Genomic DNA, 14,017 nt, shown 5'->3' with positions numbered 1-14,017 from the left:
TTGGATCAACAATGGTAAGAATGTTCCATCCTCTGAAGGGAGAGTGGGTAATATACTCTACCTACCACCTAAGGAAGATGGGTCCTGAAATTGGGGCAACTTGGAATATTCCTACTTATGACTACAGAATGTGAGCTCAGATCTAGAGGGATGCAGAGGTCACATAGACTTCTAAACTGAATATGGGCCCCAGATTACATCAAATCGATGGGCTTTACAGTCAACAATATTTATACCCCTTTCCCATACTAGGGAGCTACTCTCTTCCTTTTTCTAGCCATGACATCATCTCCCCAGGCAAAAACTTGGATCCACATGCATATCAGATTTCAGGCTCAGGGGAAAAAAGAAAAAGAAAAGAAAAAAACTAGTATAGCCATAGGCCCTTTGGAATATAACTAAAATATGCCTACTAGCCTAGCTACCTACAAAATGGAGGACCCCCCAACTCTTCATCTGCACTATTCCAACCTTTAGGCCCATGATTGGTCAACAATTTGTTTGGCTTTGTATGTTAACTCTCTTTTCAACCATCAGGTTCCGATGCTAGCATGCCACCCACGAGACTTCCCTGGACAGACAACACCACCAATATGTCCCAGAGCTCTGCTTCCTCAGAGCCCTACCCTACTAGGGAAAGAGAGAGACAGGCTGGGAGTATGGATTTACCTGTCAATGCCCATGTTCAGTGGGGAAGCAATTACAGAAGCCACACCTTCAACCTTCTGCATCCCACAATGACTTTGGGTCCATACTCCCAGAGGGTTAAAGAATAGGAAAGCTATCAGGGGAGGGGATGGGATACAGAGTTCTGGTGTTCGGGATTGTGTAGAGTTATACCTCTCTTATCCTATGGTTTAGTCAATGTTTCCTTTTTATAAATAAAAAATTTAATAAAAAAATTTTCCTCAGGGATTCACAACCTTAGTCACATATTAGAATTACTAGGGCTGCTTTATTCTAAGATAGAAACAGTGAGGCAGAGAAAGAGAGAGTGAAAGAGACCACAGCACCTAAGCTTCCATCAGTGTGGTGGAGGCCAGGCATGAATCTAAACTACACACGTGGCAAAGCACTACATGATCAAGTGAGCTATTTTTCTGGCCCTTAGGCTGCCTTACATCAAAGTCTCTTTTTGAGGGCCAGGGAGAGAGCTCACTTTACCACATATGAGGATCCAGGTTTGAACCCACAGCCACACATGAGAGAAGAGTTCAGATGGGAGGTGGCTCTGTTGTAGAGCATGGGACTTCTATTTCAGAGGTTCTGAGTTCAAAATTTGGTATTGCATATGCCAGAATTTTCATTACATAAAAAATTTTAGTGACTTGGGCAGTAGTGCAGGTACCACGAAGCAAAAGGACCAACATAAGGATCCCAGTCGAGCCCCTGGCTCCTCACCTGCAGGGGAGTCGCTTCACAAGCAGTGAAGCAGGTCTGCAGGTGTCTATCTTTCTCTCCCTGTCTTCCCCATCTCTCTCAATTTCTCTCTGTCCTATCCAACAACAATGACAACAATAATAACAATAATAAAAAACAAGGACAATAAAAAGGGAATAAATAAATAAATATAAATTTTAAAGTCATACACCAGAGTGATCTTACTTAGACGTAGAACTTAAAAACAAAAGAAAAGGGAAGCATAGGGTGAACTCAGACTGAGTGTGGTACACTGTAACTGTCTTTGTTGATCTCACAGCAGCCTATGACACGGTCTGGCACCGTGGTCTCCTAGTCAAGATCTCAAGATGCCTGCCTCCATGGGTGGCCAACACTATATCGTTTCTTCTCCAAAACAGAAGATTCCGGGTGCATCTGGGTGACAAGTCTAGCAGATGGAGACTTGTCTCAAGTGGCCTCCCCCAGGGCTCTGTTCTGGCTCCTACGCTATTTAATATTTACATCAATGACCTCCCAGAAACTTCTTCAAGGAAGTTCATCTACGCCGATGACATCTGCTGTGCAACTCAGGCATCCAAGTTCGACATCCTCGAGGAAACACTCACAAAAGACATGTCTCTGATATCTGATTACTGTAAAAAACGGCGACTAATCCCTAGCACTGCAAAAACAGTATCATCTGTTTTCCATCTACACCATGCCTCGGCCTCGCGTGAGCTTAATGTGCAGCTTGGCGGTACGAGAATCCGGCATGAAGCCCAGCCAGTCTATCTTGGCGTTACTCTCGATCGCACTCTGTCATTTCACGAACATCTCATAAAAACTGCAGCAAAGGTGGGCGCGAGGAATAACATCATTGCAAGACTGGCCAGCTCCTCATGGGGCGCGAGCGCTTCCACACTACAATCATCATCTCTGGCATTATGCTATTCCACTGCAGAATACTGTGCCCCAGTATGGTTCCATAGCCCCCATGTCCACTTGGTCGATTCCAAATTATATTCCTCCATGAGGATAATTTCTGGAACCATCCGTTCCACCCCGGTTCCATGGCTGCCAGTTCTTAGCAACATGGCCCCGCCAGATATTCGTCGGGATGCGGCATCATCTAAGTTCATTTCCCACGTCTACGCTCGACCGGACCCGCCAATGTACGCGGATATCTTTGCCCACCTTGTCCAACGCTTGACATCTCGTCACCCAATCTGGTCCCCTATGCCTACACTGAACTTCTCTGTTCCAGACTCTTGGAAACAGAGTTGGCAGTCAGCTGAGGTAAAGAACAAACACCTCATCACAGACCGCTGCAAGCGTCAACCCGGCTTTGACCTAGCACGTTATGATTGGGCCCTCCTAAATCGCTATCGAACAGGCCATGGCCGGTGCGCCGCTATGTTCCATCGCTGGGGAGCCAGAGACGACCCGAACTGCCCCTGCGGCTACAGACAGACTATGACCCACATAGTCAACGACTGCCACCTCTCCAGATTCAAAGGAGGTCTCGAAACTTTACATCAGGCTCAACCTGACGCTGCTGACTGGCTACGGAAGAAGGGCAAACGCTAGAAGAAGAAGACTGTAGCCAAGCCAAAGACTCTCGAGTATGGGAGGGAGTAGAGAGGGCACTAGGGTCCTGGTATAGGATGGTGACTTGGTGGTAGGAGTGGTGGGCAGACACTGTATCCATGTGTCAGCAACTGCCCTGTAAACCATTATTTCTCCCAATAAAATGATCTGAACAAAAATTAAGTCATCCTTAAGTCCTTCCTCTCTTCGATGCCACACCCAATCTATCAGTAAACTTTCCCATCTCTGTCTGGAATGCTCCAGGCCCACTGCCACTGCTACAGCAGCTATTTCCAGTCTGGATAAGAGCCAGGCCTCCGGGCTACCCCCCACCCTCACGCCCTTCCCCCCAATCCCCATCTCTTCCCCTGTGGCAGCCAGAGTGAGCCTATTCAGCCATCGCTTGTCAGAGGGTGCCGCTTCTACACAGAGAATTCCTCAGTGTCCCAAAGGCCCTCCAGGACCTGGTCCCCTCCCATTCTGTGGCTCCAGAACATGCCAGCCCTGCCTCTGCCTAAGGGTCCAGCTGCCCCTCCCCTACTCCTGAGGGGCTAACTCATTCCCCTCACTCTGGTTCAGAAGCACTTTTCCTCTCTAGTCCTCACCACCACTGGCCTATTTTTCTTTTTTTTGACACCTGGGTTATCACTGAGACTCAGTGCCTACATGGGTTCATTGCTTCTGGTAATGATTACTTTTTTCCTTTTTTATTGCCACCATGGTTATTACTGGGACTCAGTGCCTAAAGGATGAATCCACCACTCCTGGTGGCCACTTTTCCTTATTATTATTATTTTTTCTTTGACAGGATACAGAGAAACTGTGATGGAAGGGAGAGATAGAGAGGGAGGGAAACAACAAAGAGTTTCATCACTTGTGATGCAGGGGCTCAAACCCAGGTCCTTGTTGAGAGGTAATGTGTGCTTCACCAGGCGCACCACTGCCCAACCCCTACTCCTTATTTTATTTGTCTTTTGTTTTGATAAGAGGATGATAGAGATAAAGAGGGATAAAAAGAGAGAACAGACACCTGCAGCACTGCTCCTCTGTTCATGAAGCTTCCTTCTGCAGGTGAGGACCAAGGGCTTGAACCTGGATCCTCACACATGGTAACATGTGTGCTCTACTGGGTGTGCCACTACCTGGGCCTTACTTGCCTCACTAAATACATAGCTTCTTCTATCTCCCCTTCTTAGCTTATTCTTCATTTTGTCTTATCTTCAGCACCTAGAATTGTGCTCTGCACACAATGAGTACTCAACAGATGGCTTAGGGACCACGTGAATGATCCCTGGGGAATCAGGGTCACTGTCCCTCTGAGTACAGAAGGCTACTCCCCACTTGGAGACCTACTCACAGCCAATCGGGGATACACCGAGAAGGACCTCCCCCGACACCACCATGTAAATTTTCATTCTGCCCTCTCTGCCCCAACAGGTCACTGAGGCTGCAGCCCATGCTGGCAGGCAGAGGGCTCTGGAAAGGGGTCTCACCTGGCATCTTCCGGTGAATCTGCTGGAACATCTTCCGGTACCAGTCCTTGGGGCTGTTGACACTCTGAAGTCAGAAAAGGCAAAAATCCAGTCTAAGAAGCTTTTCCTTACTAGGTCTTTTCTCTGGCTCCCAGTTGCAGGCTGCATCAGTAACTTTAGTGCCAGTGACTTCACTGGGGCTGGATTGTAGAACACTCAGTTGCGTATACACATTACCATGTACAAGAATCCAGGTTAAAGCCTGATTCCCACCTGCAGGGGGAAACTTTACAAGCTGTGAGGCAGTGCTTCGGGAGTCTTTCTCCCTCTCTATCTCTCTCTGTCCTACCAAATAAAAGAAAAAAGAAACTTCACTTAGCGCATTATATCCGAATAGTATGTATCGAAGGCTCTTTTATCAATTGTGATCCCTGAACTGTGAGTTTGGGGATAGTTTACATTCTCTTTTCTTTTTCTTTTTTCTTTTTCTTTTTTACAACCAGGGTGATGGCTGGAGTTTGGTGCCTACATGATTCAACCAACATCAGTGGTTACTTTTTTTCTTTCCTATAGATAGAGAGGGTGAGTGACAGACAGAGAGAGGAGGAAAGAGACAGAGAGAAGGTGAAACATGACAGCACTGCCTCACTGCTCTTGAAACTTCCCCTCTGCAGGAGCTCCCGTGCAGTGGCTCAGAGTTTAACCCCGAGTCCATGTGCATGGTTGCCGGGCTAGCATGAGCGTGCCTCTTCCCAGGAGCATACTCTGGGTTGGAGAGAACTTGACTGGAGCCAGCCTGGGCTGCTACTCTCTCAGCGACACAAGGGAGATAACTCAGGAACCAAACTCGTGGCGGCAGAGCAATGCAATGTCTTTATTGATCAGAGAGCCAAGCCTTTTAAAGGGCAAACCAGGAAGGGGCAAGTCGGAAATGGAAATGGCTAGGAAAGGGGTGGAGAAAGGCAAAAGGAGCTAGAAAAGGTAGGAACCTCCTTAGCAACTGTTGAGAGGGTTTTAACTGGTAGGATTAATAATACCCTACAGGCAGGGAGGGTACTGAGGGTAGAAAGTAGATAGATCAAAGGAATGGAATGGGTGGGGATCTTTTAGGCAAAACAGTGATTATGTAGATAGACCACAGTATCAGGAATGCAGGTGGAGCAGGGGGAGCTAGCTTAATGTTTTAAGGAATGCCAGGCTCCTAGAGGCATAAAAATGCAGGGTGCTTTGTGAGGCTCCTCACAATTTCCCAACATCTCCCCCTTTCTTTTTATCTAATGGCCATAGTATCAGGAATGCAGGGTGCTTTGTGAGACAGGGAGTCTGATAAGATGGGACACACCTTTGGGTTTACTCCTGTTCTTCCTTCCTTGCTCAGCCTCTCGGAAGAGAGAGAGACTGACAGGATAAACGCACTTCTGCCAGGCTCTACCACATCCTCACAATTTCCCGACACATGGTAATGTGTGCACTCTTCCAGGGGAGTCATCTGCCATCCTCCCCACCCCACTGTTTACTTTCTTTTCAATTGCCACCAGGGTTATCACCGGGGCTCAGTGCCAGCTCAATGAATCTACCACTTGTGATGGCCATTTTTAAATTTTTTATTTAGTTATTGGATAGACACAGTCAGAAACTGAGAAGGAAGGGGGTGATAGAGAGGGAGAGAGACAGAGACACCTGCAGCACTGCTTCATCACTCATGAAGCTTTCCCCCCTGCAGGTGGGGACTGAGGATTCGAACCTGGGTCCTTACACTCTGTAACATGTACACTCAACCAGGTGTGCCACCATCTGGCCCCTGTGATGGTCATTTTTTTCCTCTATTTTTTTTCTTTTCTTTTTTTCGATAGGACAGAAATAATTTGAGGGGGAGGAAGTGGCGGGGGAGAAAGAGAGATATTTCAGTACCTGCTTCACCGCTCATGAAGTTCCCCCCCCAGCCCCAGGTAGGGAACAGGGACTTGAACCTGGGTCCCTGTGCACAGTAACATGTGTGCCTAACCAGGTGTGCCCAGCCTTCTCTTTGCTTTTCTGTATTTCTACTGCTCCTGCAAACATGTCTACCTATGCAACAAAACCTAAATGCAATAATAAGGGGGGGTGTTACATCCTCTGTCTCACCTGAGACTCAAAACAACCCAAGAGGCCAAAAGGCCATGCTGCCAATTTCATTTTAAGGTGTGCAGTGAGGCAACAGAGGCAGGCCATGAACTCAGTATTGGCAAGTGTGTGTGTGTGTGGGGGGGGGCAGATTCCCACAGAGTCTTCTATCACCCCAACCTTCCATACCTGCCACAACCAGACAGTGAGTTAGGAAACTAAGAGAGGATTTCAGCCAGGGTTGGCTTTTACAGCAGCAGTTGAGAACCTGGGGGACATTCCAGATCCTCCAGGTTAAACTCCGCCCCCCCCCCACACACACACAGCCACATGTGTAACTCAGACACAAGAAAGTTTATAAAGAAGGGCCAGTCGGTGGCCCACCTAACTTGAGTATAACATTATCACCATATGCAAGAACCCTGATTCTAGACTCTGGTCCCCACCTGCAGAGAGAAGCTTCATAAGCAGTGAAGCAGTGCTATAGGTATCTCTTTCTCTCTCCCTCTCTCTGACCCTCCCCTCTCAATTTCTCTCTTCACATCAAACAAAATGAAAAAAAAAAAAAAGGAAAAATGGTCATATGGCCACCAGGAGCAGTGGATTCATCATGTAAGCACCGAGCCCCTGCAATAATCCTGTTTGTTGGGGGGAAAAAAGGCCTGTAATATCCCCCCTTTATTTGCCTCCAGGGTTATTGCTGGGGCTTGGTGGTATCCACTGCTCCTGGAAGCTATTTTTTTTCCTTTTGTTGTCCTTTTTGTTTAACGTTGTTGTAGTTATTATTATTATTGTTGATGATGTCATTGTTATTGGGTAGGACAGAGAGAAAATGAGAGAGGAGAGGAAGACAGAGGGGGAGAGAAAGATAGATAGATAGATAGACACCTGTAGACCTGCTTCACCACTAGTGAAGTGACCCCCCCCTGCAGGTGGGGAGCCAGGGGATCAAACCAGGATCCTTATACCAGTCCTTGTGCTTTGCGCCATGTGCACTTAACCCATTGCGCTACCGCCTGGCCCCCCCTTTTTATTATTTGGGATAAAAGGCTCTGAGATGAGTTGTTTAGATAGAGACAGAGACAAAGAAGTACAGAGAGAGAAAGGAGAGAGCTGGGCTTGAACCTGGATTGTGCACATGGCAAAGCAGCTGTCCAAGTGAGTTATTAACCTGAGTGACTATAACCTGAGGGAGCTTGTGACACCTGAAATCCACAGTGGCTGAAGGCCTGTTTTAATCTGGGACAGCCTTTGTGATGACCACTTAAACCCAACACAACTCACTGTGGGTCCCCAACCCCTCCTCCCGGATCCCAGCCCTGGACTCACAGATCGAGGGGCAATAGGCATGCCGCTCTCATCCACAGGCCCGATCCCTTCGTACTTGACCCAGCGCTTGTCCCGACGCTTGCTGTCCTTGGTCCACGTGGCTGACCAGTTCTCGGGGTGCTGGGAGGTGGGGGTCTTCGGGCTCGATGCTGGCCGGTTTCCAGGCCCAGGCCAGGTCTGATACCAGGCAGGGTCTGCAGGGAACGGGAGGGTAAGCATTAGCAGAAGGGCACAAGCCCACCTGAACTTGTTCCTGCCTTAGCACCTCAGAACACTGATCTTGCTCATGAGTTTCAACATCTTGTATGTTTGAGCTGATGACATATACTCTATAAACCTCCCCATCTCCAGCAGGGCCACAGGCCTCTGTTTTTTTTATTGTTCAAATAAGTAGAAATGAATCTGGTTTTGAGAAATCTGTGCCCATTTCCCACCCTACATGGCTCTCTCCAGGCTGTCCTGAGCATTTTCTGGACCAGGGCTGGGAATCATTACTCATAGGCAGAGGAGACTGAGGGCTGGATGTAGTAGAAAAGACACAAGGCTTGGAGTAAGCCAAACCTGAATTTTGAATTCAGACCTAAGTCTGCTACTTACTGACTGTGTGACCTGGCACTCATCAATCAACCTTTCTGTGCCCAGTATCACTTCTGTAAAATGAGGGTAGTTGTATACAAAAACAAACAAACAAACAAACAAAAAACCAGGGAAATTTAATGTGTATAACCAGTCACAGTCACTGGACTAGACACTCAGTCAAGAGTCCTTGACTGGGTAGAACCCCAAGGATGGGGGAATGAAGCTTTGGTATCTGCCTGCCTGCCTGCCTGCCTGCCTTCCTTCCTTTCTCTCTCTCTCTCTCCCTCTCTCTCTCCCTCTTTCTTTCTCTCTCTGTCCCTCTCTCTCTCTCCCCCTCTCTCCCTCTCTCCCTCTCTCTCTATAATACACAATAAAAGTTGGGAATGGCAGGTACCTCATCATATCATATACTTGTGATGTCCTGGGTTCACTTCCTGGCACTGCATTAACAAAAACGAGAGTAAGCTCTTGCTAAAGGACAAAAATGCATTCATCAGATGTGTGGCTTCTGTGTCCTCAGCCACTCCCTACCCCCATACTGATCTAAAATGGCAGCACTAGGGTTTTGGAGGCAGAAGAGCACAGATCTGAATCTCAGCTCAGCCTCTGCAACTTCACATCTGAGATTTGGGTTCCTCACAGGAAAGATGCCAGTGAAAATGCCTAACCTTGGACAGGGGAGACAGCATGAGTGTTATACAAAAAGACTTCCATGCCTGAGGCCCTACAGTCACAAGCTCAATCCCCACCACCACCATAAGCCAGAACTGAATGCTGTTATGGCTAAAAATAAAATAAAATAAATGATGATGATACCTAACCTTGCTAGAATCTGGAGGGATTAAATGAGCTATGGCTTTACAATGTCCATAAGGACTCACTAGTTATTATTTATTTTTGTCACTAGGGTTGCTTCTGAGGCTCAGTGCCTACACAACAAATCCACTGTTCCCATAGTAATTTAGTTATTCTTTCCTTCTTTGGTAAGACAGAGATAAAGTGAGAGGAAAGGGGGATAGAGAGTGAGACAGACAAAGACGCCTATAACACTGCTTCACCAATCATGAAGTAACCCCCCTGGGGGCTTGAACCTGGGTCCTTATGCATGGTAATGGGTGCACTCAACAGGGTACACCATCACCGGCTTCACTACTTATGTGTTAAATGAACAAATGGCTGACACAGCATCTACCTCAAGGGAATGAGCATACTCCCCAGAACATCCTGGGATCTCCAGGACCCAAAGGGCTCATAAGATCCCAGGGACTAAGAAGTTCTCAGGCTTCTCTCCAACTTCTAGCTGGACCAGGGGAGCAACCCTGAGTTCAGCCCCTCTCCTCCTGGAGCCAGTGTACACTCACACTTTGTCCACCCTCCCATCCCAGCCTCCTGGGCCCCTGGCCCCTCACACCTCCCAGCACTGGGCAGAAGGGAAGAGCATGTCAGCCTGCTCTCTCTGTCATATGGTTTTACTCTCAAGGGCTGGTGGGTCACCCAGTGAGGGGCAGCTGGCAGAGACCCCCAGCCCTCTCCGCCCACCAAGACAGATAGGAGAACCCACTCAGGGTTCCAGGAGTAGGTTTTCTGGAGTGGACCCACCTAGGTGCCGGGAAGTCTCTCTCCGCTGTGGGAAGTACCCATTGCACACGGTCCTGGGCGCCGGGTCATGAAACTGGAAATTAAGGGTGTTGGAGCCACCATTCCGGATCACAGGCACCTGTGGGGAGGGGCCAGGAGCAGCAGCTCAGGCCCAGAAGCTTCCACAGAAGGGTGGGAGGGGTGGCTAGCAGGCCCTTACCATGGGCTCCAGCCTGGCCCTTCCAAAGGTTCCCTCTCCAAGCCCTTCCCACCCCCTCCCCTCAGCCCTCCCACCCTGCCAGTTGCCCAAATAGTTTCTCTCACTGTCCCACTCACCTGGGAAGGTGACCCTGAATGGGTCCGGAGGTGGCGCGGGATGAAGTCATCCAGACTGAGCCCAGCAGGGAGGCTGCAGGCTGGGGCTTGCATGCTGCCTGCAAAGTGAGAGGACTCCAGGTGCACTGGTAGCTCCTCTTCTGGTCTTCTGGTGGGGAAGGAGGGGAAAGGGAAAAGGCCTGCTAGACTGGACTCACACTCCCTCAGAGGAGGGGAGGCTGTGGGAGGGGGTCAGGGCCAGGCAGTGGGTGCTCAAGGCCCCAGGACACAAGCCACTGCATCCCCAGTGCCTGCAGGCTGCCCTTGCTGCCCAGGCACAATGGGCCACTTGTTAGAGGCCTGGGGCAGAACTACAGGGAGGGGGCGGGGGAAGGCAGCAAGGAGGAGGGAAGGCTGGCCTGTGGGACAAAGCCTGGGCACCCAGGCCTGCTGACCAGCTCCTCTGGGGCTCTCAGAGCAGGCACAGCCAGCTCCCCCAGAAGGCAGCCCAGGGGAACTAGGGCAGCTGGCAGCCAGGGCTGGGCACACAGGACTTGGTTTCAGTTCCCCTCCAGCCCCCCACCCCCATTTGTGTGAGGTCTGCTGGCCAGTGGTGACGGTGGGTACAAGGGGCTACTCATGCTGGGGGAAAGGTGGGGGGGTTACTCAGGCTGGGGGAGAGGTCTGAGGGGGTTATTCAGGCTGGGGAAAAGGTCTGGACTACCCCAAGGCCACCCACCCCAATGCCCAGTGCAGCAAAATTTTCAGGGATGGGGGATGGGGACCACTTGCAGGCAGCAAAAGCCAAGGAGAGGGAGATCAGCTGCCTCTTGCTGTCACTGGAGCCTGGAAGCTCAGACTGCTCTCTAAGCAGGTCCAGAGGGATTGTATTGAGTGCTCCTCCCTCCCATTCCCAGGCCTCCACGCTACTTTCTGAACAAGCATCTTGCAAGGGAGTACTGTCTCTAACTCACCAGAACTTCTTAGCCTGTGCGAAGTTGTCAGGGAAAGGGGCCTGGGATGGAGTGGTCGGCCTGCTCAAGAGGGCTTTTCTCCCTGAGCTGTCCCTCCCGCACCCATGCCTGGGCCAGAAAATGGGCCCGCCTCCACCACCCTGGGGTTGAGGGTGGGGTGAGGTGGCTGTTGTACTATTCTGGGGAGTCTGCTCTGCTGGGCTTGAGGGTTTGCAGGCCAGTGCTGGGAGGTGCTGGGTATGGTGGTCACAGGGGGTCTGCCCCAGGGGTCACGTGAGCAGCCTGCAGTTTGTGGGTACAGAGGGGTGCAGTGGGCAGTCATATGAGCAGCACAGGAATCATAGGGACCTCAGTGGGTCAAGGCCCAAGGGGGGGGATTTCCTACAACCACTTCCTGCTCAGGCTTTGGAGGGCTGGGGGCACAGACACGGACCGAGGGCGGGGAGCCAGTTCCTTGGCTCTCCTCTGAGTGGGAGGGTTCCTTCTACCGGTCCAATGGCCTACTGGTGGACAGGACGTGTTTCTGCTGGGAATGGAGGACTAGGGCTGGAGGAGGGCTGCTCATCAGCTGGATCCAATTAGGGCTCCTACCACAAGCAAAACATGCAGCCACACCCCACCCAGTTGCAGCTGTCCTCCATCTCCTGGCTGGGGAAACCGAGGCAGGGAGAGCAAAGGCCTGGAGCCCAGCGGACTGCCTGAGGCCAAGCTGCAGGGTCAGCATCCAAGCTACAACATTAGCTGATCCTTGGCCTCCTTCCCAAGCCAGGGAAGAACTGCCCTCCAGCTGGCCTCGGGTTCCTGACCCCCAGGTCCCGAACCAGGGGTGTGCAGGGTGGGGGGCTGTGCGGTCGAGTCCTGGCCGGGGAGAGGCGCTAAGGCGGGTTCTCACGGGACTGAGCATCCGCAAGCGAGAGCCCCCCCAGCAGGCGCCCCCTCCGCCCCGCAGCCCGCTCCGCCGCTCCTCCCCCTGCGGCAGGGCTCCTCCCCTCCCGCGAGCTCGGCCCAGACCTCGGGGCTGCGACCCCCGCGCCGGCCCGGCCCCGGCCCAAGTCCACGTGGACGAGGGCAGATTGCTGGGATTCGCTTTGCTTGGACTCGGGGGTGGGGTGCAGTCCAGGGGCCCTGGAGGAGCAGCCGTCCGCGCGCGCGCCCCGGGCCCGCTCTCCCCAGCACCTACCTTCCCGCAAAAGCAGGTGGCGGCGACGCAGGGCGCCCGGTGGCGCGGGGGCATCTCAGCCTGGCTCGGCCCGGCGGCGGCGGCGGCCCGTGGGGAGGAGCAGGGGCCGCGCGTCCGCCCTCGTGACCGTCAGGCCCGGCGGTGGGCGCGGGGTGGGGCCGGGCCGGGCAGCGTGCGCTCCGTCGGGGACGCGGGGAACCGGGCGAGGGCGGCTCCGGGAGGGCGGCCGAGAGTCCCCGGGGAGCGCGTTTCGGCCTCCCCGCCGGCGTCGGGGGGTGGGAACGACACTCAGAGTTTCCAGCGACATTTCCAACGTGTGGGGAGGGAGCCGCGGAACCAGCCGGGGGCGGGCACTGATAGGAGCCAGCGGCCTGTGGAGGCCGGAGACAGACGCGGCGCGGCCCAGACAGGCTGGGGCCGAGATAAGGCCCCCGCCTCCCGTCCCTGAGCACAGCGGCCGGTCGCCCCGCTGGGGGTGGGGGTGGGGGCTGCACAGACGTGCGCGTGCGCGGGGCCCCGACGGCGTTCACGCACGTGCAGGCGCTGAGGACGCAGGTCGACCCGCAGGAAGTCGGGGCCGTGCCCCTGAGAGGATACGGGTGGGGTCCCTGTGCCGGGCGGGGTTAGCAGGCTCTCTCTGTTCTCACACACTGCGTTTGTTTGGGTCTTATTCCTCTTCCGCTGTTCCCGCCTCCTGGACACCAGTCCCCAGGGTCCCGACCCCTCCATCTGCACCCCTCCCGCCTCTGACCCCACAGGCTCGTCACCGACTGTGAGCACAAGCGAGGGTCGGTGGCCAGAGCATCGGACTTGCAGGCATGAAGCCCAGACTTCATCCCCAGCATCACATGTGCCAGGATGATGATCTGGTTCTCTGTCACTATAGTTTTTTATAAATCGTTTTTGTTTTTTTTTTATCTTAATGAGAGAAATACAGAAAGGGTGAGCACTGCGCTGCTCAGCTCTTTTATGGTCGTGCTGGGGATTGAATCTGGGACTTCAGAGCCTTTGGCATGAAACTCTTGCATAACCATTATGCTGTCTCCCCAACCCTTAAATATTCTTAAAAAGAAAGTGAGCACACATTATTAAGTACAAGGACTTGTCCCCACCTTCAGGGCGACACTTCACTTGTGGTGAAGCAGGTTTGCAGGTGTCTCTGCCTCTCTATCATCTTCTCCCCCTCTCAATTTCTCTTCTGTTTTTATCAAATAAAAAAGGAGGAAAACTGGAGGGAGGGAAGGAAGGAAAGAGAGAGAAAAATGGCCAGAGAGAACGGTGGATTTGTAGTGCCAGCAGGGAGCCCCAGCAGTACCCCTGGTGGCAAAAAAAGCAAGCTCAGGGCTGTGATTACATTGCAGACAAGCTCTGCACCCCCAGGTTCAGCCCCCAGCACCATCACAAGGCAGAGCTGAGCAGTGCTCTGGCTAAAACAAAAGGGAAAGCAAGGGTGCTCCATGGGTGTTGACTGTTAATGACAAGCTCCAGAGAATTGCTGTGCCATTGCCTCAGCTCTGGAA

At 52.1% G+C, this 14,017-nt stretch overlaps 1 protein-coding gene across 5 annotated transcripts in view; it reads right to left on the bottom strand.

The window, feature by feature from the left end:
• SORBS3 (sorbin and SH3 domain containing 3) overlaps positions 1-10,512 on the bottom strand; it is a 28,033-nt gene extending 17,521 nt beyond the window's left edge. The window contains exons 1-5 of one of the 5 annotated variants that reach the window (XM_007529120.3): positions 10,365-10,512; positions 10,315-10,323; positions 10,050-10,122; positions 7,872-8,065; positions 4,461-4,524 (exon numbers count right to left, since the gene is read on the bottom strand). In XM_007529120.3, coding sequence (XP_007529182.1) covers positions 4,461-4,524; positions 7,872-8,065; positions 10,050-10,122; positions 10,315-10,323; positions 10,365-10,457 — 433 coding nt within the window. In that variant the 5' untranslated portion in view covers positions 10,458-10,512. Of the gene's footprint in view, positions 1-4,460; positions 4,525-7,871; positions 8,154-10,049; positions 10,168-10,314; positions 10,324-10,364 lie in introns of those variants that run through there. The other 4 variants (XM_060178820.1, XM_060178817.1, XM_060178819.1 and 1 more) reach the window with 4 other exon arrangements.
• Between the last annotated feature and the right edge of the window lie 3,505 nt (positions 10,513-14,017).

The sequence above is a fragment of the Erinaceus europaeus genome, chromosome 19 (genome assembly GCF_950295315.1).
Source record: "Erinaceus europaeus chromosome 19, mEriEur2.1, whole genome shotgun sequence".
In the NCBI taxonomy this organism is placed as follows: domain Eukaryota; kingdom Metazoa; phylum Chordata; class Mammalia; order Eulipotyphla; family Erinaceidae; genus Erinaceus; species Erinaceus europaeus.
The sequence above is the reverse complement of the archived record's forward strand: the minus strand, read 5'-3'. Positions and strand labels throughout refer to the sequence as shown.